Genomic DNA, 20,061 nt, shown 5'->3' with positions numbered 1-20,061 from the left:
CTCCACTTGTGTGCTGTGGCACACACATGCGCAAAGCCGATAATAAGTTCAATGATGCTCTAGGACACGCCTTCAAACTGTCTTTCACGATGCTGGATCATAATTTACACTGATTGCTGAACAAGACCAAGTCACATAACAGTCCAATATCAATGTATGACGCAGAATCTATGTAATGGAGACTCTGCAACTTTTCTCTGAAGCGAGCCGAACAAGCGGTGAAAATAAGATAAAAACCTAAAAATACCAGTGCACAACCTAATTAGATGTGAAACTTCACAATGTCAGACCCATCGAGTTGCGGGAAGGTTCGAAATCGCCTGATTTGGAAGTTTGCATCGGCAACACGGTCGTTGAAGGCTGTGGAAACCCATTCAGAGCACGCCGTATGTGCCGACACTTGATATGCAAGTAACTCTTCAAAATTCTCGCACACAATTGTTCTGTGCGTCTGAGTTTGGAGTGCAGTTAGCACAAGGGCGAGGCTTTAAGGAAGAGTTAAGGCTTGACTACTGTCTTCAGCCTTATTTTGCAATGGTTTGGTCGGTGTGGCATGTGAGACAGCTAGACACTTTGTAAGAAGAAGAGAACCTTACCAACCAGGGGGGATTGGTTTCTCTGCAAACCCTGGGATTTGTCGACCGACCTTGGTTTTGATCACTACTACGTCTTGACTATGTTGAAGATTTTCTTCGTTTATGCTTGGGCTTGTAGCGGAGTGTTGTGGCACAAATCGACAGGCTTAAGGGTTTTGGGAGGATTTATTTCCAGAATGTGTATTTTATTCGGGCTGACGTCGATGTTTAGGTGAGGAATTGCCAATTCTGTGCTCAAAATTTGCTGGCTTCGAAGTTTGGCTACTTTGAGTAATGGTTGAGAATTGGTGGGCGGCCGCATGTTGATCAATGACGGGTTCTTCCGTATAGTCGGACGACTTTCAGAAAATGCTACTTGCGAGATTCTGCATAGACTTTTGTTTTCCGATGCCTGTAGTTGTTGAGTTGACCAAGTGGGGGGCAAGGTGTCCCTCGGGTTCTGCTACTTTTGCTATGGATCATTAGCTTTAGCTGCGGAGGGTAATTTCAACGAAAATTTTGCACCGAAAATTTCTGCAGCCGAAGCGGCTACGAATCGCAGATTTGGTGTACTTGGGAAGGTACTATCGTCCACTGATACGATGGTTTGAATTCGCTAGGTTCTGATGGTGATTGTGGTGGCAATTGCAGTTGTTACCTTGTGACCTAATTCGTGCCTCTAGCTTACAAATGCTTCTCAATTAGTTAATCTCATATTTCATATGAGTATCTTTCCATCTCTTGGACCGGCTCACCATTACATACTGACACACTTTGGAAACTGTTTTGAAACAAGTGTTTTGGAGCCTGAGGTTTGCGCGCCTGAATTTGAAGTCTGAGGTGTTTGGATGTTTTTTGTGCTGTTAATATTTTGTATATAATCCAAGTTTACAAGCACCGAGCTCACAAAGGTGAGCGTGTTCGAGACATTTAACACCTTCACTTATGGGATGCTGCACAGGGAACAGCGAAATAATGTTTCTTGTTCTCATTTTCACGCTCTCAATTGTGTACATGGTATATGCGCACTTTAATAGCTCGGTTTGTTTTGCAACACTGGAGAATATTTGTAAATCAGAAGGTTGTGGATCTGTTCGAGTTCTACCGACAGTGTACAGAAAATTTGTGCTCTTTTCAATTATAATGTCAACTGATGTTGTGATGCTTGTTTTAAATCTTATTCAATTCATCTTATGTTGATGCCAAGAACTCATATGGTGAACTAACCTAGTAGATCACGTGGTTTTGTGCTTGCCATGTATACGTACAGGATGGAACACGACTGTGACGAAGGATTGGATCTGTTGAGCATCCACCCACATCAAGATATAGTCTCGAATGTAGTCATTGAGGAAGCAGGTTCCTCAAGTTTGGTTAGAGCTGGAAATCTGCGAGAAGATAATCACAGATTGAAGGTGAGTGATGTTTAGTTAGACATTCGTCAGCAATCGCCAATCCAAGGAGGATCAATTCAAGCGTTCGTTTAGTAATGCAAAATTTTATCTTTGTGTGCAGGCACGCAGGAGCTCCGAATTCTCCAGGTTGTGGACAACCAAAGAGAATTTATATTCAGATTCAGATGAACTGACCACGAGCGGTGCGATCGATCGTTTATATCCAAAATCCTGCTCATCCTCAAGACGGTCTGTTACGGATGGAATGTGTTACTCGAGGATCGTGCGAACGGACAACTTCATCCCGGGGAAAGATATCTTTGAGGACTGGGCTCGTAGCATAAACGTCTCCGAGGACGGCACACTCTACGTCATAGCTTACAAGTCCACGAGACAAATTATAAACGTATCAGTGTACACGAGCAACGAAAATTTTGCAACTTTTGCGTACTTGGACTATCCGCAAAGCACGTATGAGCTCATTCTCGGCGTGGAGGAAGCTGGCTGCAACGACATGCTATTCATTGGAGCTAGACCAGCCGGTGCAGATTTCTTTGAAGGAGCCACCTCCATCATTGCATGGCGAGACAAGAAGTTCCTGTGTGTGATAGTCAGTCCAACACCCAACGCCATGCGCTACTACACCAATATATCGGAGGCTTCCTCTGGGTTTTTATATTTCGGCTGCAGCGATGGTACAATTGAAGTCTGGAAACCTCACCATACTCCCAACCAGGGATACGTTTTCGTCTCCCACTTGAATGGCCACCGTGCTCCAGTTCACAAGCTCGTGGTTGATAAGTTCGACACATTGTACAGCGTTGATGTCGGGGACGAAAGCCACATCCGAGTGTGGCGAAACTTTGTGCACGTAGCCACTGTGAACTTGGGTTGCGAGAGCGTACAAACGATTGCTTGTACCTCAGAAGGGAGATTATATGTGTCAACTAAGAGTGGAGAAATCATGTGGCGTGGCATGGTCGACCTTTTGCCTGATGCCAACCAAGTACCGGGACCTTCAAAAGCTTCACACGGCACTGCCACTAACACTGGTGGTGAAGATGCATTGCGAGGGACGAGCTTGCATCTGAAACAAATCAGTTCCCCAATGAGCTCTTGCTGTAAGTTCAGTTTCGAAGCTCGTGTTGCAACCGCAGCTGTGGTGCATGAGATGGCCAAGAATTCGGGTGTAGATGGGGGTGGTAATGGTCCCGTGATGCTTGGTTCTGAGATCCTGCGGCCATTGTACCGGCCCGAGGGGTATATCATCACCAACACATGTGGGTGCACCATATTGCCTGGATCGGAGGTGATGATTATGGTGACAACGGAGGAGACGTTCTCCATCCAGGCATGGTATGGAAATGTGTGCATTGCGAAGCTCAACACTGGTCTCAAGTTTAATCAGTTCCAAACCCTGGATTGCGCTAAAGATGGTACGCTTTATGGCTTAGTGAATGATAACATTTACATTTGGAAGCTGGTTTGATAATGTACTGGAGCAGTTGGTTACTGAGTACCCATGACAATTTTATTTGACTGTAAAGTGAATAAAGCTACTCCATGAGGATGGTACCTTGGAATACTTTTGTCTCTTTGAGAGTTACGTGGAATGATATTGTTTCACTTGAACCTACTTTTGTATTGAAAAGTATGATTTTCAATGACTTGATTTAGTCTTTTTTTGTTGCTGCACAATATCTAGTATGCACGGGAAGAATTGGTCTGGTCAATGTTAAGATTCCCACAATTCAGATGTGTTGCATTTTCCACAAATAAACAGTACAGAGAATGATCACTACCTTTTGCCCTGTTTAATGTTGCACCCTTGGTAAACACATGTAATGTTTTTAACATGGAGGTGCAGTAACTAACATGATATAGCATTTGAGGTTAAGTATTTCATTACAGAGATAACTTGAATTTTAAGAAATTAAAAACTAAGTTATTAATAAAAAGAAGGTAGTGATTATTCTCTTGGAATGATTGAAATTGAAATTGATCATAGTTGAAATATTAGCACGTTGTAGGTTGGCCGTGCATGCAGATACACTGTTCTGAAAAGTTTCAAAAGTAATAACTGTAAAGGGATTTTTCTTTTTCATTTTCTTATTTCAAAAGAACAGCTTTTGTGATTTTCGGATTTGTACAAACTTCGAATTTTTGGCATGTACAAATGTTAAACTTAGACAAGGCTTGCCTTGAAGATGTTCCACTTAGTGTTTATATTTATTTGCTTGTTCAAGTTTGCTGTATCTGCAATGTCTGTAGCTTCTCATTACCCCTTTTCTCATTTGTAAATTAGATTCTTATGCAATTTTATATTTGAAATAAATAAAGACCCAACAATGAATCATTGTCATGATGGTGACAGTCCGATTAAACTTTGGTATCACAGTTGAATTGTTAGTGGTACCCCATCACATTGAGCAAAGCATGATTCGGTGTACCCCAGTACAATTTACGTTCTCGTCATTGAATGCTTCATTTGGGTTCGTCCTTGCCATTTCAGTTTCCATTTTATCCCCAGAATTTGTGTCAGCATCATTAAAATATCTCAGTCCTTACAAGAGAGACTCAACAGTGATATCACACGTGGAATTGCTGGGAAGAAATAATCGTAATCATCGCCCATGCAATTATCTTCTTCCTTTACCGAAAGCGAACAAGCATAGACCTAAAAAACCTAACCCTAACCCACATTCGTCAACCAATTCATGTAAGCAAGCATGGGATATTAACTAAAGATTGATTGGGATTATGTAACAAGACCGATAATCATCCTGCTGCCATGTCCTGGTCAGTTGTGTCGCTTCCTGCCATAAGTTTTTGGTATTTGCTCTGAATAGTCTCGATTTACTTTCAGAAAGGCCTCCAGTCTCGGCAGAAAAAAGCATTGTCACCTTTTATGAACTTTTCTAGTGAACGTCGATCTAAGATATAATTGTCAGACGATGCGGAGAACACTTTTTCCCTTCCAAGTTCTTGTAAAACCTTCCTACATTCCAAGACATGGCAAGCACAGGAAGCCAGGAGATTCGAGCACAGATTCATTCGATTCATACATTCAAAAGCACCATTCAAAGAGAGAAAGTGCTTGCCAAAACAGATCCCTACAGTAGGAATTTGCTGCATATCACCATGTATTTTGCACAACCCACTCGCTTCAAACACCTAATTTCTGTTTTATCTTTATGTCTGTCTCTTTAGATTCGAAGTCCTGAACTTAGAGTACAAACTAATATACAAAATTTGACTATCAAAAATGTACATCTAATCCCCTGCCTACATACTTCAACTGAAAAGACTTCAAACCAGCTTTAATCACTTTCGTGATCAGGCCTCTGTGTGAACCATGCAGGGGAGCGACCATTATGTCGAAGCATGCGTGTGAAGTCGGACTCGGGCAACAACCCTGATTCATCTGCAACCGAATCCTGCGGAGGTAGGCCTCCATCTTCAGGGAACACAGGCTTCTCTGCTGTCGGAGTAACTGGCTCAACTGGCTTTGGGTGTTTTTTAGCGGCTTTGGCCACCATAAGGACGTTGTCTATCAATCCTTTCACGCCACCTAAGACCTCACCAACAAGCTTCGATAAGGATGCTATACCCACTCCATGATCATTCCAGCACATCACAAACAACATGAATGCTTTAGAGAGCTTTTTAAGCGACATGTACCTGATTGTCTGACTAGGTTTTCAAATCGCTCCAAAGGACGGCACGCGGTTGAGCGATCGTCACCAGTTGCCAGATCACACTCAACCTGACACTCTTCCTACAAAAGTAAAATAATGCTCTTCGATCAGCGAATTGTGAATCGAGCAGGAAAATGGTTGGAATACAACATTCATTGAACAAATCAGTTTTCCAAATTCAAACAAGCCTCCACTACGTTTAGATCCTAAATCTGAGCCATGTTCAGTGATTCATTGAACTCCTAGACATGTCGAAGCCTCATAGTCGAGTGCACCTCCTCTTTGAATATTTGGCCTTAAACCATGAGCGAAATCCTAGAATGTATACACCATAACCATGTCTCATAAATGCGGCGCAATAAGAGATTCACGAGCTTGTTGCAGAATAGACATACAGACACAAGAATAGGATATATACCTTGATGTTCTCAAACTCGAAGAGCGCCTCCCAGCAACGAAAAGCCTCATCGCCTTCAAGGAGCGTGCACTTATCTGCAACCCAAACGCAACATGGCCCTACTGTCAGTTGGCTGTCGTACCATCCAAATCTAAATTGCCAATTTTTGAGTTCATGTTCAAAATGGAGAAGATTCTCCAGTGACTATGAAATACTTTTCGATTTCTGCGCAAATATTCTAATAGCATGAAAGTCGTGACACAACCTTTGACAATTAGATTGAAATCATTTAGAAATCTATTACGAATATTGCAGATGAGATGGAATTGATACCTGCAAGCGCATGCTCTGCTTTCTCGAGAAGAGAGTGCTCACGCACGAGACGGCTGATACGGCTTTGATTGAATGGCTGCGTTTTCGGCACGTCATTGCTGCTGCTGTTGTGCGGCACGGGTTCTGATGCCATAGAAGTTGCCATGGCTCTGCCGCTGCAGCCGGGACTCATTAACCGCAACTTGCTGTTCGGGCATGCTGTTTGGAATTTCTGTGCTCGAGCCTGAGGGACCGTGGCGTGCAAAGATGCGCTGGCGAGAGGTGTCAACAGTCCAACTAACGCCATCTTTGCTCTTCCTGCACCGCAAGCGTATCAAACTGCCTCGCTCCCGGATCTGTTGGCTAATTCGGTGGATGAAATGATCGTGACGTATGAAACCGGCCGGAACTGTTAAGCAAGCTCTGAAGAATGGTTTTCCGATCTTCTGATTTGACAGAAATATGTATTTCGCAGGGATGAGGTCGACAAACTGAGTTTTAATTAAAAATACCTGTACGTCTAATTCAACACAAACATATTATAAGTAACCTAACTACTAGGTTTGATACCCAACCTCAGCGACAAGCCCCTACGATAAGCATAATCCTATCTCGCAAGAAAACTCCATTTGGTCGGCCTCAGAAATGTCTTGAAAGCATGGGACGAACCAAAATAGTGATTACGCAGACAACGTGAGAGAAGTATAGACAATGTTAGAGGAGATCAACAGACATTACACACGATCAATCACACGAACTTCGCATCGCAATTGGTAGCTACAAACTCCAATTATTCTACGCTCCAACACACCCACAACACAAGAAATCGATGCTTGCCTGCACTAACTACCCCAACAGCGCACACCCACAGAATACGCCATTCCTCAAATTCCAAAGCTTCACCGTCAAATGTTTCTTTCACAAAATCCTCAAACTCAAAATCCACAAACGCGCTGAACCGAAACTAGTAGGGCTATCACAGATCCACCCTCCAAGTTCAAACAATCATGTCAGTATCAATCGATGATGACCGGAAAGTATAAGTACCAACAGCTCTTCAACTCCACCATGTCAGGTGGGTGAAAACAAAATTGATCTTATCAAAGCCCCATCTGAGTCAGCGAGACACGGCCCACTTGACAAATCGGGGGGCTTGTGAAAAGCTGACGTGGGTCAAGTGCGTGAACACTTGCGAACCACGGCAGCTTGTCTCCCTTATCCTGTATGCAAAAATCCCCGATCTCGTTGGACATTTCTAAATTTAAACGACCCACAGTGCGGGATTCTTTATCTTCTGTTCGATTGACGGAGAGCGTGCTTTTACATCTAGCCGTCTCTTTTTTTGCCTGCTTGCTTGATGTCTTCCTTTCCATCTTAGCTCCCTTTTCTTTTCCATCTTCGCCACCTTTCTCTTTCCATCTTCAAGTGGACAATCCCTTGCATCCCTTTCTGCATGATAGTCAGAACTTTACTTAGATATTTTCTAGTGCTCGCAAGGATGAAGGGGTTTGGGCGGGTGCATGTAAGCCTATAATGTTTGTTCATCTAGTTAGTGAACTGTGCATGTTTCTGCAAATATTGGGCTGCTTTTTCTTCGCACTCTTGCTGCGATAAGTTTATATCTGTATTTGATTACAAAAATCAGTCAGCATTGATGCTTAAGAGATGCTTAGCGTTGCTCATCAGTCAGGTCTAATTGTTCCTGGCCGTGGCCTTTTTGCTGCAACTCTTGTAAGCTTAGAGTACTGCTTTCGTGCCTATTGTATTCTTCGTTCACGAAGGATCATCTGAAACAAGCACTAGTCGTGGAGATTTAGGATTCCACGACGTTTTTCTCTTCGATCCATGGTGAATGGTACCATTGTATTTATCTACAGGAAAGTTTTAGCTTGTCTCTATGGTCTTTCTTACAGAGCGGAATCTATCAGATCTAGTCTGTCACTCGTGAAAGTTTACTTGTCCGTGGTTTGCATGACCCACGTCAAAGCTTCTTCAGCTATGGATGCAGGCACAGTATGACCCCCGTCGAACTCCTTGTATGTCACTCTATACTTGTGCTCCAGAAGTTTCGGCACCAATCTTCGGCTGCAATTTCCAATATGCAGCACCGAATCCCGTTTCCCATGGGAAACATAGATGAGTGGCGCATCTTCGTATCGCTGCACTCGTATGAAGCCTGAGCACAGTACAGGAACAAAGCTCCAAAGGTTAGGGTTCAGTAGATAGAGCAAAGTTCTGACTCCTTGTAGTGCGTTTGGTATAACTGTGTATACAATCTCAACAGATTTGCATGCTGCATGAGGTAAACTACCTGGAGAGAAGCCGATAATGTGCGTGAAAAAAAAGCCGTTGCACACACCCAGAGAGATGGAGTATGAGGCACCATCGGAGAATCCGGCTATGCACAAGTGCTTGGGATCCACAGTGTACTCGTGGAACACCTTTGTCAGACATCTACATATATCGAGTTTACACACGTTCAGCGACCTTCATCGGGCTAGCGACAACTGAAATCGAATTCATACATACTACAACGACTAATTCCAGCGGCGGCAGAGACAAGTTAGCTGATGCGGACGCTGGTATTAGGAAGTTTGATTACAGTGAGCACCTCCTGGTTAATGAATTCGACGTCTGGACCGTATCGGTCAAGAATCATGTCCCATGTGCGTCCGCGTGACTCCGGCGCAATCAAGATGAGGCCATGAACGTCCGCAAAATCGCTAATGAGTTGGAGAGCACCCTCTGCATGGCCTCCTGCTCCGTGAAGGATCACAACCACCGGCGCTGGCTTTTCCATCGAGTAGCTCTTCGGGATGTACATTAATCCATCTCTCCTGGAACTGCACAATCGAACGACATGTGTATTCTCTGAGGGAATTGCCAAGCCCTGGACACAACATCCTGAATTTGCAAACCAAAATGAACAGAACTCAATATGCAGCTTCTCTAATTAAGGAATCAAAGTGGACTAACCCTGAAACATGGAGAGGAACTACGCCTCTCATAGGTTGAGCAATGCAGCCCCGTTGTTCTGAAGGATTTAGTGGTTTAGCCAGCAGTCTCGCCATACTTGCTGCCTTCCGTGCCTGCTCATCTGCTGCGCCAGTAGTGTCCATGTCCACTGGTGTTGAGCTTCTAGTGCTGAACCTGACGCCTCTGGACTGTGAACACAGAAACCACATCATCAACACAAATGACGCATCGATCCCCACAAAATTGACAAAATGCAGCAATTGAATCATTAAGTACGTGAATAAACCATGCCTATATAAACAAAACATATGAATATATATATATATATATATATTCTACCTTCGTACCCAGTGCTTCACAAAAGCTGACCCTTTGTTGCTGTGCACACATAGCTCTGCAGAAAGAAGAAAAAGAGCATGGAGTAATCGGCCGCAACGCAATTTCCAGCATGAAACTAGAACTCTACAAGTGCATGGAATCTAGCTGGCCAATCACCCTCGTGACATGGGTGATTCTAAGATAGACTTTCACACTTAATCCTTCCTGTACTTCAATCACAGAGACTTTTGAGACGAAGCATGGCAATCTTCCTATACCATTGACGTGAAGACAAAGCCCCCACAACGATGAACCTGGATGCCATCGGTGAAGGTCGGTTAGTGAGCATGGCCAGCTGAGGTTGAGGTGCGTGCGTGGCGATGCTTGTGTGGGACTTGCATATTTCCACGCTTGGAAACACCACCACATGCGGTCAATGAGGAACATTACACAACACTTACCCAGCAAACAGTTGAAACCATCCACAGGGTCAAAACATGTGTTACGATGCATGTTATAGTTTTGCACATTTCTTAAGGAATGAGAGAAGTCATTAAGTGGGAGTGCAGCAATTGAATCCGTTGTGTGTTCTGTCGTGTTTGCTGCACCGAGTCTGCACCGTCTGAACCACAGCACAAACTGCAAGGAATAAGCTTTTCTAGTACTGATTGAGAGTAGCAACAAAGGAAAAGACATATTATTATTTTATTTTATACTGGTTTTATACTTCCTCCTCACGCTGAAGTCGAGGCACATGTTAAACTCGGGGGCGGAGTAATTCCAATACTTAAAATTTGTAGCATTAGATGGGGACCAAACATGCAAGTCACCAACTCCATTAGCAAAAAAAATTAAAAATTAAAAAAATCCCAATCACAACTTGTATACATGTTTTAGTTATTGCTTTGATACAATACACAACATTAAGTATTGCAAAATTTTGGCAAATGGAAGATGAAAACATAGGCAACTATATATCTGATGTATTATTGCCAATAATCAATTTACTTTTCAAAATCATATTTAATTGAGCCATACATTACAATCAATGCTACAAGATAAAATATACAAGTTGTAGATGAAAGTAGTGACAATTGTAATAAAACATTGGATTAGATCAAACTTTTTGGAAGCAAAGACCATCAAATAGACAATTAGTATGAAAATAGCTCTATTTTTACTACCTATGATGATAAAGAATCAATTAATTGTGCATTTTAAATTTTTTATAAGTTTAACATAAGTTTACATATAAAAATTAATTGGACCAAATCTCTAGCTTACTAGAAAGCAAGAAAACCCATGTTTTTGCTAAACTAAAGGATTTGTTAGAAGTTGGCTAAAGAGAATCAAGCCAATAAATCATTAGATACACTATTTGGTATTTTTTTAGAAATTTTAAATACATTTTAGTTTATCATCAATATTATTAATATAAAAAAAATAAAAGAAACAAAAGAAATTGATAGTGTTTTATTGAACTAAATATGGATAGTCACACCAAAATATAAACAATTATTTTTTATGCAGTTTTTATTGTTTTATTCAATTGAAAATCATTAGAAATATTAAATCAATTAATTGCAATTTTCAATTGAATAAAACTTAAGTAGTAGTAACATCAAAGTTGCATGGAATTTATGTTACAATGTCAAACTAAGCAAGGCCTAGGAATAATTTATCCAAAAGAAGTTATTGTAGCTTTAATAACAAAATGGAATATTAAGTTCTATGACTTGGAGATGTCAACATGAAAATCTCTAGCAAAAAAAACAAAAAAAAACAAAACAAAAAACAAAACAAAAAAAGAACCAAAGTAAACTTGATTGTATAATTCTTTAGATAATACACTTCTAGTATTCTAACTTCATGATCCTAAATTGATAATACAAAAAATTATATATTTCATATACTTGTATGTTGTAAAGTGGACATTTTTCATCTAAGAGCTTGATTCAGAGTGTTATAATTGAACAATGTTGAATCTAAAAAACTTATAAGACAAACAATGGCAAGTCAAACATTACATCTAATCATAAGGAATTATACTTGGTAAATTTTTATGGTAAATATTTTAAAAGAAAATAAACAAATTTTTATGGATATAAAGTTATAGTGTTGGCTCATAAAAATTAAAAAATATTAAAAAATATTTAATAAACAAATGATAGTTAGGAGAAGAGATATACAACAAAAATAGGAAAAAATATATTAAAATATTTTTATTGTTGTGAAACTTGGCAACATCAAATAAAGAATATTGGATTTTAACTTCACTTTTAACTAAAAGAATATCTAGTTCAAAGTTAGAATTCCAAAAGAGGCCAAGTTATTGCATTTAATATGGCATAAAAGTGTGACAATTAATAAACATTTGATAAAAATTAAGAATATCTTGTTAAAAAATTGCCCACTATGTTATCATCAAGCAACTAAATTAGTAATGTATAAATTTTGGAAACACTCTTTACTTAGTAAAATATAGATTGTTCCTACATTACTTCTAAACAAACTAGTATCTAGTCCAAAATGATTGGGGGCTATGGAAAACATTCTTGTAGAAACAAGCTTTATTTGCAAAAAGTAAACTCACTCTGTGCCATTTTTAGAACCACATTCTCCCTACAAACAAGACAACTATGTTTAGTCAATTTGGATTTTAGAAAATGTTGAAACTAATAAAGATGGATCTTTTTATTTGTGAATATATAAGGCAATTGATGTAGACAAGGTTTTTAAACATGGAGGGTCACTGATTAAAAATAATAGTATTCTAAAAGAAACTAAATATAGAAACACTTTTATCAATAATCAGAATAATTTATAGATTACTAGAAAATATTATATAAATCAAGATGGGAATAATATTCAATGACAAAACAGAGTCTCACAAAGCAACTTGAGTAAGTAAAGCGTGCAGTAGGTAATAATTAATTCCTCTTGTATCTACTCTTTGATAAGAATAACATGACAACCTAAATTGTTATCCCTCAAATCTTTAACCAATGTAACAGATTCACCCCATGTATGTCAAACTAAAACAGAAATGATCAATCAAGAAGTCGTCAAGGACCACAAAGAGACAGTGTGTGCCGTTTGCATCCCCAAGAAGAGCCTGAATTTCAACTGCAACCCTTGATCTGGTAACCTCAAAAGCATGTATATCTCATCAAAGAAAATTAGCTTGTATTACAGAAGAATTAATTGGTGCTTCCAAGCCCCAAATTATCAAAATAGCAGGTTTAGAAATATGTCCAGTTCAGAAAATTCTATGACATATACGAGATTGAAACATTTAAATATTCCCAACGCATAGAACGACCGACTTTTTGTCTGCATAAAAGATATTAGAAAATGGGGACTAAAATTGGATGCTCTAATTAATCCTCAATCAACATATTATTGAGAGACGCGTACTTTGGAGTCCTGTGAAAACTATGGATAGGGATGAACGGTATAGAAGAGTAGAATAATAATCAGATCGATCCAATCCCATTGTGCTATAATAGGTGCTTACTGCACACCTCGAAGGAAATCGCTTACAAAGTGTGCGACTTGCTATGAATCATGAGGAATCGTCACCCTGGAGCCACACATTTGGGGAAACATACGTATAACCCTGAAAAAAGTCATGATCAGTAGTCTTCGGAGTCCCGGCTGGAGAATCGTCGATGGGCAACATTGTCCACATCTCATCAAAGTTCGCAGTGCACTGCTTGCCATTCACGGCAGGAACAAACTTTGGCGTAACTTCGCGCATTTCAAGCTTGCGCCAATTGATATTTTTGAACCACTTGTGCTGCTTTACGTCCCTACTCCCAGTGGGGCCATTTCCAAGTCGTTTACTTGGATCTTTCTGCAGCAGCTGCACATACATCCCAAAATATAAAAATACACTACAGAAGCCAAAAGATATCCAAAAGCCAGACGGCACAACGCATAGCCTTGTGAGAATGGCCTGAACCGCATGACACTACAATCTCATGAAATAATGCCGTTGTCTCAAAACATATGTGCTTACCCCTTTCAGGAGGTTGTTTGCATCCGCAGTCAAGTATGTTGGTAACTTGATTTTGTCTTTGATGACCTTCTGCTGCAGCTTCTGCTTGTTTTTTTGCGTAAAAGGAGGCTGCATCCGCCCATTCCCGATTGCACATTTATGTCTAGTAGTTATACAGTGTAGATTCCTAGATGCCTAACGAAGAATAAATTCGAAAAAATAATAATTAAAAAACAGTCGTAGCCTTAAATATCCAATCCTCACCTGACCAGTGAGCATCTCATAAAGTAGGATGCCGACACTCCACCAATCAGCTGCTTTACCATGCCCTTTTGAAAGAATAATCTCAGGTGCCATGTATTCTATAGTCCCACAGAGTGAATTTGAGTGACTGTCTTCCTTCACCTCCTTAGCTAGTCCAAAGTCAGTGAGCATAACCTGGAAGACAAATCAATTAGGTGCTTTAGTGAACGCCACACTATGTATTTTTTGTCTTACCTAGTTTCAAATTCACTTCCATGGTTTTTGGACCTTAATAAATTCCAACTTACACCGTGAGCAACTCAAAAGTGCCAGGATATGAACAAAAAACTAAATTAAAAAATCCCATTCACAAAACGGATGAGAGAAACGAGTGATTGTACATGTCACATTCACACATAATCATCCATTCACTCAAAAGATAAAACTTTTCATGAGCTGCACCGAAAAGTATAGACAAGTATGGAATTGTGACTAATCACATACATGACCATCAGCATCTAGAAGGATGTTCTCAGGTTTCAAGTCCCGATGAATGATTCCATTCTCATGAAGGTGTGCAACAGCCAGCACTATCTCCGCAGTGTACATGCGTGCCAAATCCTCGCTGAATATTAAACCACCTCGTGAGTTCAAATTAGAAATGTTCTTCATTACTCAGAAGATCAGATACTTTCATGTCACTAATATACTGAAATAGTACTTAAATGATGACTTAAACGATAACCCAAAAACATGGATTACCAAAGAGTGGTGAAACAAACAATAACTGGCACATGAACAAATATGAAGCAACTAATGAACCACTGAAGTTACGTTGCGCTCCTTACACTGCTACAAAACCACCTCAAGAATGCATGAACTACTAACAAACGTAACATCTTACCAACACAGCAGCAATTTAGCTTTACGAAAGAACATCAATGACATTTCCACGCACAAAAATTTCACAAAAGTTACAGTCAGCTGACCAGTCGGACACTCACTTGAAGGTTCCTTGACGAAAAAGCTGGAAAAAAAGATGTCCACCGTTAATAAAGTCAAGGACCAAGTAGAGCTTGGACTTTGTCTGCACTCAAGGAAAAGAATTAGCACGTTAGTCCAATTCCTTTGAATATGATGCCGTATGTGATGTTGTAATGCCACAAATTGCAGCCCCCATTTCACATGTATCGAATACATCCACCTAACGCATGTTATGCAGAAAAGGAAGAAAGAAAACAACAACAAAAATATAAAATAAATAGAAAATCCTGGTATGAGAGTGGACTGTTTCAAGAAAGGTTAAGATAGAACAAGATCAGAGCATCAAAGAAATTATGATAGAAATTGCAGACCTGAAAAGAGTATTGCAGCTGCACGATGAAGGGATGAACCACCTTGGTGAGAATGTCTCTTTCTGCCTTCATGTAGTCCCCGTGGTTTCGCTCAATTATCTTTTCCTTTCTCATAACCTTCATAGCGTAGATTTCCGAAGTGCCCTTCTTTTGAACCTGAAAAACTTTACCAAATGCGCCTTGACCAACGACTCTCAGGAGCTCAAAATCCTGAGGACCTAATTTCTCCACTCCATTACCTTTCTCAAGCTCCTTCGGTAAATGCTCATCACATTCTCGTTCACTGCCACTGTCCCCGGAATCACTAAGCGCTAGCCCCGTCATCTTAGAAGTCAATGAACCAACAGTGGACAAGGAAATGGCCTCCTCAATAGCTGATGAGGAGCCCTGCTCATCACAGGCAGATTTGTTGTGTGATCTGGTTAAGCTGAGCTTTGGAGATGGTCCAACGAGAGAGTGCGATCGAGAGTATACGACCACAGGATCTTGCAGTAGCTCAGGGCCCCATTCAATTGTGTCTACATCCTCAGCAACAACGAGCAGCGGGGGAGTATTATGAGGCTGTACATGGCCAAAGACGTCAGAAAAATCGTACTCTTCATTCAATTGGTCAGGATAATATGGGGTTTGCACCGTCGGTAGAGAAAGTGGAGAAACTTCTGGCGCTGCAGGTAATTTACTTTTGGAGGTGGCCATATTTCTGTTAAGAAGATGTCAAATACGATATTGTAAATACTCGGCAAAACTAGAAACTCAAACTGAGGTGGAAAAAAGTAGACTGGAGGATCAAGGGACTCAGCTGCGATGGCTCGATGGTTACTAGAGTTGATCCTAGGAACTTTATATACTCCAATCTGCCGAGACTAATTAATACTACCATGGGTATTATTTCATGCAATTGCTTCAGGTTCAATGTAAAGAATCAGAGATGTAAGTCAAATATTAGCGCGATCTTTTTCTAGTGTCCCTCTTTATTTTTCATTGCAACCTCCAAATATCATTTCCGTCTAAGCTCAAAAAGTAAAATGACCATGTCCATTCTAAATACCTATAGTTAGAAATACTAGAATGATATTAAGAGAGACAAATCAAATTCGCCTACATAGCCCGACTGAAGTAGTAGTTTACTCGCGGTAAGCTCATTCATTAAAAAAACTGAATTTTGCTGCCACTTTGCATGTATTTCTGTTGTACTAAACATTTTTCTCAAACTTACATCGAATCTCGTGTATCGAATCACGTCAAGCATTTAAAAAATTCCATTCACACTATGTTCTCCGCTTGGTCCACACAAAGCCACCAATTAAATCGATTTTGGCCCATTTTTAACCCAATGAAAGGAGTTTAGCTGTGGGCAATGCTTTTAAGCAAATTTTCCGCTAGAGAGAGAGAGGGACTAAATCAAGCATGTGGCACGCCCAAGGTACGTTGAGGAATTCATCAAATGACTGCGCTAGAACCAAAAATATTTGCTGAAACCAAATACCCCATGGTTTGCTCATCGCGACTGAAAAAGACTGCACCCAAAACCAGACGAGCAGGAGTAAATGATGTGCGAAACTAACCTGAAACCAGTAGTAAGCGTCATTGCGAAGAAGGAGACGACAACCTGTTAACAGCACTCGATAAGCCTGCCAAATACGGACACAGAATTTGCAGGGGACACTTTCTAAGCGGGAAGTAGTAATAGAACACAGCACGTCCGAGGACGGCCACGAGAAGGCCCAGGGTTACATCGTGCTAGCTATGGCCACCGTATACACTTGGTCAGTGCCGTCGTCGGCAATTAAGTTCTTGCTCCAAACACAAACCAAAATTTAGACTATCGAGTCTCTTTACATCGAGTTCGTCGAGATACGTTTCACCGCCCTAAAACAGTTGCAAAGTATCGAATCCAGATCAGTACGACACTCCCCCGGTGCACAAGTTTCATGACATTGGATATAACATAAAATTTCTTCGTCTCTTGTAAAAAAAAACTATAAGTAATCAAAACACAAGCACACACACACACACACAAACAGGAGCATACGAGATTTACAGAACGTTCTATCAAGCCCAAACAAGAAAGTCACATTAAAACCCTAATGTAGGGTGACATCGACAATCACTCTTCGAGACACGCTCTCCCCCCCCCCCCCCCCCCCCCTCTCATGCACAAAATGAAACAGAGGGGTACCAGAAACCGAGACGCTCCACGGACAATATCAACAAGGATAGATAGATTGCTTTCCCCTTCTCACTCACTCCAACAAATCAAACAATAACCCCTGAAATCACTTACTCTCCAATGAGCGATACTGCATCGTAAGGGGAGCCTCAGCATTCGAAATGGAGCTGGAGGCACGAGGCGTTCACGGCGTTGCATGAGGGCGAGCGTAACGGGGGCTGTGAAATGCAATTCTGACCACGCAAGCTCCGCTCATCCTTGCAACACACTCTCACTCGCTCCCCTCCTGGCGATGCGAACTGGTCGCGTCGGTCGCGTCCTGACGAAGAAGACGACGACGATCATCGGGCCTCGCATATTCCGAGCGGAATGTGCTGGCCACGGAGGCTACGTCAACTTCCACGTCGGATCTGATCTCCAACGAGGGGTCATCTTTTGCCTTTTGACGCAATTTCCTTTTGACCTCATTTGAATTGAAAGCAAATGAGTTGGTGACACCTTAAAGAACAATTAAAAATAGGTGGAGTTTGAGAAAGTAAATTTGTGGGTGGGTGGGTGAAAGTCGAGCCAAGAATTGTAAAGTTAATGTAAGAATTATCAAAGAATGTAACTTTTTACAAAATATGAGTGAAATGTAAAATAGTTTCTTGGAGAATATTAATTGAAGGCATTAAAGGTGGGTGTAAAAGTCAAAAGCTCCACCTTGAGGTATCTTCCAAATTTATCTTTTTGTAGTTATAGAAATAAATAATTTGTAATAAAAACTGATTGATGAGTATATTGACATTGATAAACAATTATCTTTACTTCAATAAAATTCTAAGTATTAATGAGTTGGTGTGGTTGTTTGCTATAGAAATTTGTATACATCTTTGTTGTTTTTTTGCATTATGTTACATTCTTTTGTTATAGTTCTTTGCTTTTCTCTAATTCTATTGTTTGATCTACTATGTTGTAATCTCTTGTTTAGTTAAATCCTTTGTTTTATTCTTTGCTCTTTGTTCAAATGTATTCTTTGTTCTATTCTACTATTTTAGTCATTTAATATGTTATATTGTATTTTTTGCTCTGATTTTTATGTGTTTTGTGTTCCTTATTCTAGTCCTTTGTTACATTTTGTTGTATTGTGTTTCTTTGCTTAACTTTGTTATAGTTTCTTTATTTTAGTTTTAATCTAATTATGATATTTTTATCATAATAAAGATAAATTTATGATACCTTTAGATAGTGTGTCCAAACTTCATAATTTGTTTTTGTTGATAGAAATACAAACAATGAAATATTTTTTAATGTACCTTTTATTTCTTTTCTACAAATCTTTTATATAATCTTTTTGTAAACAAGGCCACATAGCTTTTAGAAACCTAAAATGTAGAAGACTACTGTTGAACTTTATAATTCTTTGCTCTTTTTCCATCTACAATTTTTAGCTCTACTCTTATGTACACAATATTCACTATCTAATTCTAATGCATTAAAACTATTTTCTTTTTTGCTACTCTATCTATTCTAAATAAGTAATGAATTTTTTGTAAAGTGGATTGTAATAATTCATGTGCACAGTTTTTAATTTAAAAAAAAAAAAAAATTGTTGCACTTTAATTTTCATATTTCTATTGTAATAATCTTTTTCACATCTATTGTGGAAATTTATACCAACTATTATTTTAGCTTGTCATTCAAAAATGCACAATGACTTCAAATTATAATAACAATTTTAAAAATATTTTATAAAGGTTTACTGTTATACTTCTGAAGGTTGTATTTTTAGTATCTTTATATCTTACTTGTGTCACACTAAGTCTATATTTGGATGTAAGAATAAATATTTTGTGCTGAAAAATGGTTTTGATAATAATTTAGTTTGCAATTACTGATAAAATATATGTAAACTTACATTCAAAGCAAAAACATTATCTCTTTATCCTAAACATAACTCTATTGTAGACTTGCATTAGATGTAAATAAACTTTGAGAATGTCTTAAATCCACCTTTTCTTTTAATTTTAGGTACTAATCAACTCCAAATATTTTGCATTAAGACATCTCTTTAATATTTATAAAGACTTTATTTTTAATAAGTTCCAACTTGATAGTCACCATTTACCATTCTAAATTCAATTAGAACTTTGCTCTTCAAATCCATGGACTACTTAGAAAACAAATACAAATACAAATTCTTGTAAGTCAATTAATATTTAGAAATGATTATAATTAATAATATCTAAATTAAATTCATCTGTGCAAAATGTACCATTCAAGTAAGTACTTGTATAAATTTTATTGTATAATAGACAAAATATTTGGAGCTTGACAATGGACAGCAAGACTAAATAAAAAATATATAAAAACAAAACACTTCTTCTTATGGATCTCTTTTGGTAGTCTCACTTGCATGTTTATAAATTTGAATAATTATTCGTAAAATTGCAAATAAATTAAAACATTGCTAGTATCATACTTACATAGTATGTCTAATTGCACTTGAATTACTATTTATTTATTTAATTTTTCCACATAGTAGACTATATGATTTTGTTTTGCATAAGATAATGTATTAAATATTGTTTTTTGAAATTATTCTTAGTGCATGATTATAATGCATGTTATGAGGAATTATGAA

At 39.1% G+C, this 20,061-nt stretch overlaps 4 protein-coding genes across 10 annotated transcripts; 1 reads left to right on the top strand and 3 right to left on the bottom strand.

The window, feature by feature from the left end:
- Nucleotides 1–265: 265 nt before the first annotated feature.
- On the top strand, nt 266–3,554 carry LOC112277326 (uncharacterized). 3 transcript variants are annotated; one of them, XM_073531371.2, is made up of 4 exons: nt 266–1,156; nt 1,372–1,486; nt 1,846–1,990; nt 2,091–3,554. In XM_073531371.2, the coding sequence occupies exons 3-4, from the start codon at nt 1,847–1,849 to the stop codon at nt 3,456–3,458; spliced, it is 1,512 nt and encodes a 503-aa protein (XP_073387472.1). In that variant the 5' UTR covers nt 266–1,156; nt 1,372–1,486; nt 1,846; the 3' UTR covers nt 3,459–3,554. The 3 variants fall into 3 exon arrangements, with proteins under 3 accessions (XP_073387472.1, XP_024365259.1, XP_090103655.1); XM_024509491.3 differs by lacking the exon at nt 1,372–1,486 and adding an exon at nt 1,537–1,592 and having other exon boundaries at nt 1,029–1,156; XM_090247529.1 differs by lacking the exon at nt 266–1,156 and having other exon boundaries at nt 1,348–1,486.
- Nucleotides 3,555–5,006: 1,452 nt separating this feature from the next.
- Nucleotides 5,007–7,379, bottom strand: LOC112277329 (CCG-binding protein 1). 3 transcript variants are annotated; one of them, XM_024509498.3, is made up of 5 exons: nt 7,214–7,379; nt 6,398–6,896; nt 6,086–6,159; nt 5,651–5,747; nt 5,007–5,540 (listed from the first exon to the last, which is right to left on the bottom strand). In XM_024509498.3, exons 2-5 carry the CDS (start codon nt 6,681–6,683, stop codon nt 5,290–5,292), a joined length of 708 nt encoding a protein of 235 aa, XP_024365266.1. In that variant the 5' UTR covers nt 6,684–6,896; nt 7,214–7,379; the 3' UTR covers nt 5,007–5,289. The 3 variants fall into 3 exon arrangements, with proteins under 3 accessions (XP_024365266.1, XP_024365267.1, XP_024365265.1); XM_024509499.3 differs by having other exon boundaries at nt 6,398–6,888; XM_024509497.3 differs by having other exon boundaries at nt 6,398–7,379.
- Nucleotides 7,380–7,960: 581 nt separating this feature from the next.
- LOC112277328 (uncharacterized) lies at nt 7,961–9,823 on the bottom strand. Its single transcript, XM_024509496.3, has 5 exons — nt 9,692–9,823; nt 9,353–9,540; nt 8,988–9,219; nt 8,688–8,830; nt 7,961–8,552 (listed from the first exon to the last, which is right to left on the bottom strand). Exons 1-5 carry the CDS (start codon nt 9,800–9,802, stop codon nt 8,423–8,425), a joined length of 804 nt encoding a protein of 267 aa, XP_024365264.1. The 5' UTR covers nt 9,803–9,823; the 3' UTR covers nt 7,961–8,422.
- Nucleotides 9,824–12,834: 3,011 nt separating this feature from the next.
- LOC112277327 (serine/threonine-protein kinase AtPK2/AtPK19) lies at nt 12,835–17,755 on the bottom strand. Of its 3 annotated transcripts, none has more exons than XM_024509492.3 (8): nt 17,553–17,755; nt 16,834–17,137; nt 15,269–15,968; nt 14,918–15,000; nt 14,418–14,538; nt 13,935–14,108; nt 13,692–13,799; nt 12,835–13,535 (listed from the first exon to the last, which is right to left on the bottom strand). In XM_024509492.3, the coding sequence occupies exons 2-8, from the start codon at nt 16,854–16,856 to the stop codon at nt 13,236–13,238; spliced, it is 1,509 nt and encodes a 502-aa protein (XP_024365260.1). In that variant the 5' UTR covers nt 16,857–17,137; nt 17,553–17,755; the 3' UTR covers nt 12,835–13,235. The 3 variants fall into 3 exon arrangements, with proteins under 3 accessions (XP_024365260.1, XP_024365261.1, XP_090103656.1); XM_024509493.3 differs by having other exon boundaries at nt 17,448–17,587; XM_090247530.1 differs by lacking the exon at nt 16,834–17,137 and having other exon boundaries at nt 17,553–17,691.
- Between the last annotated feature and the right edge of the window lie 2,306 nt (nt 17,756–20,061).

This window comes from Physcomitrium patens, chromosome 25, assembly GCF_059467195.1.
Source record: "Physcomitrium patens ecotype Gransden chromosome 25, ASM5946719v1, whole genome shotgun sequence".
In the NCBI taxonomy this organism is placed as follows: Eukaryota; Viridiplantae; Streptophyta; class Bryopsida; order Funariales; family Funariaceae; genus Physcomitrium; species Physcomitrium patens.
The sequence above is the reverse complement of the archived record's forward strand: the minus strand, read 5'-3'. Positions and strand labels throughout refer to the sequence as shown.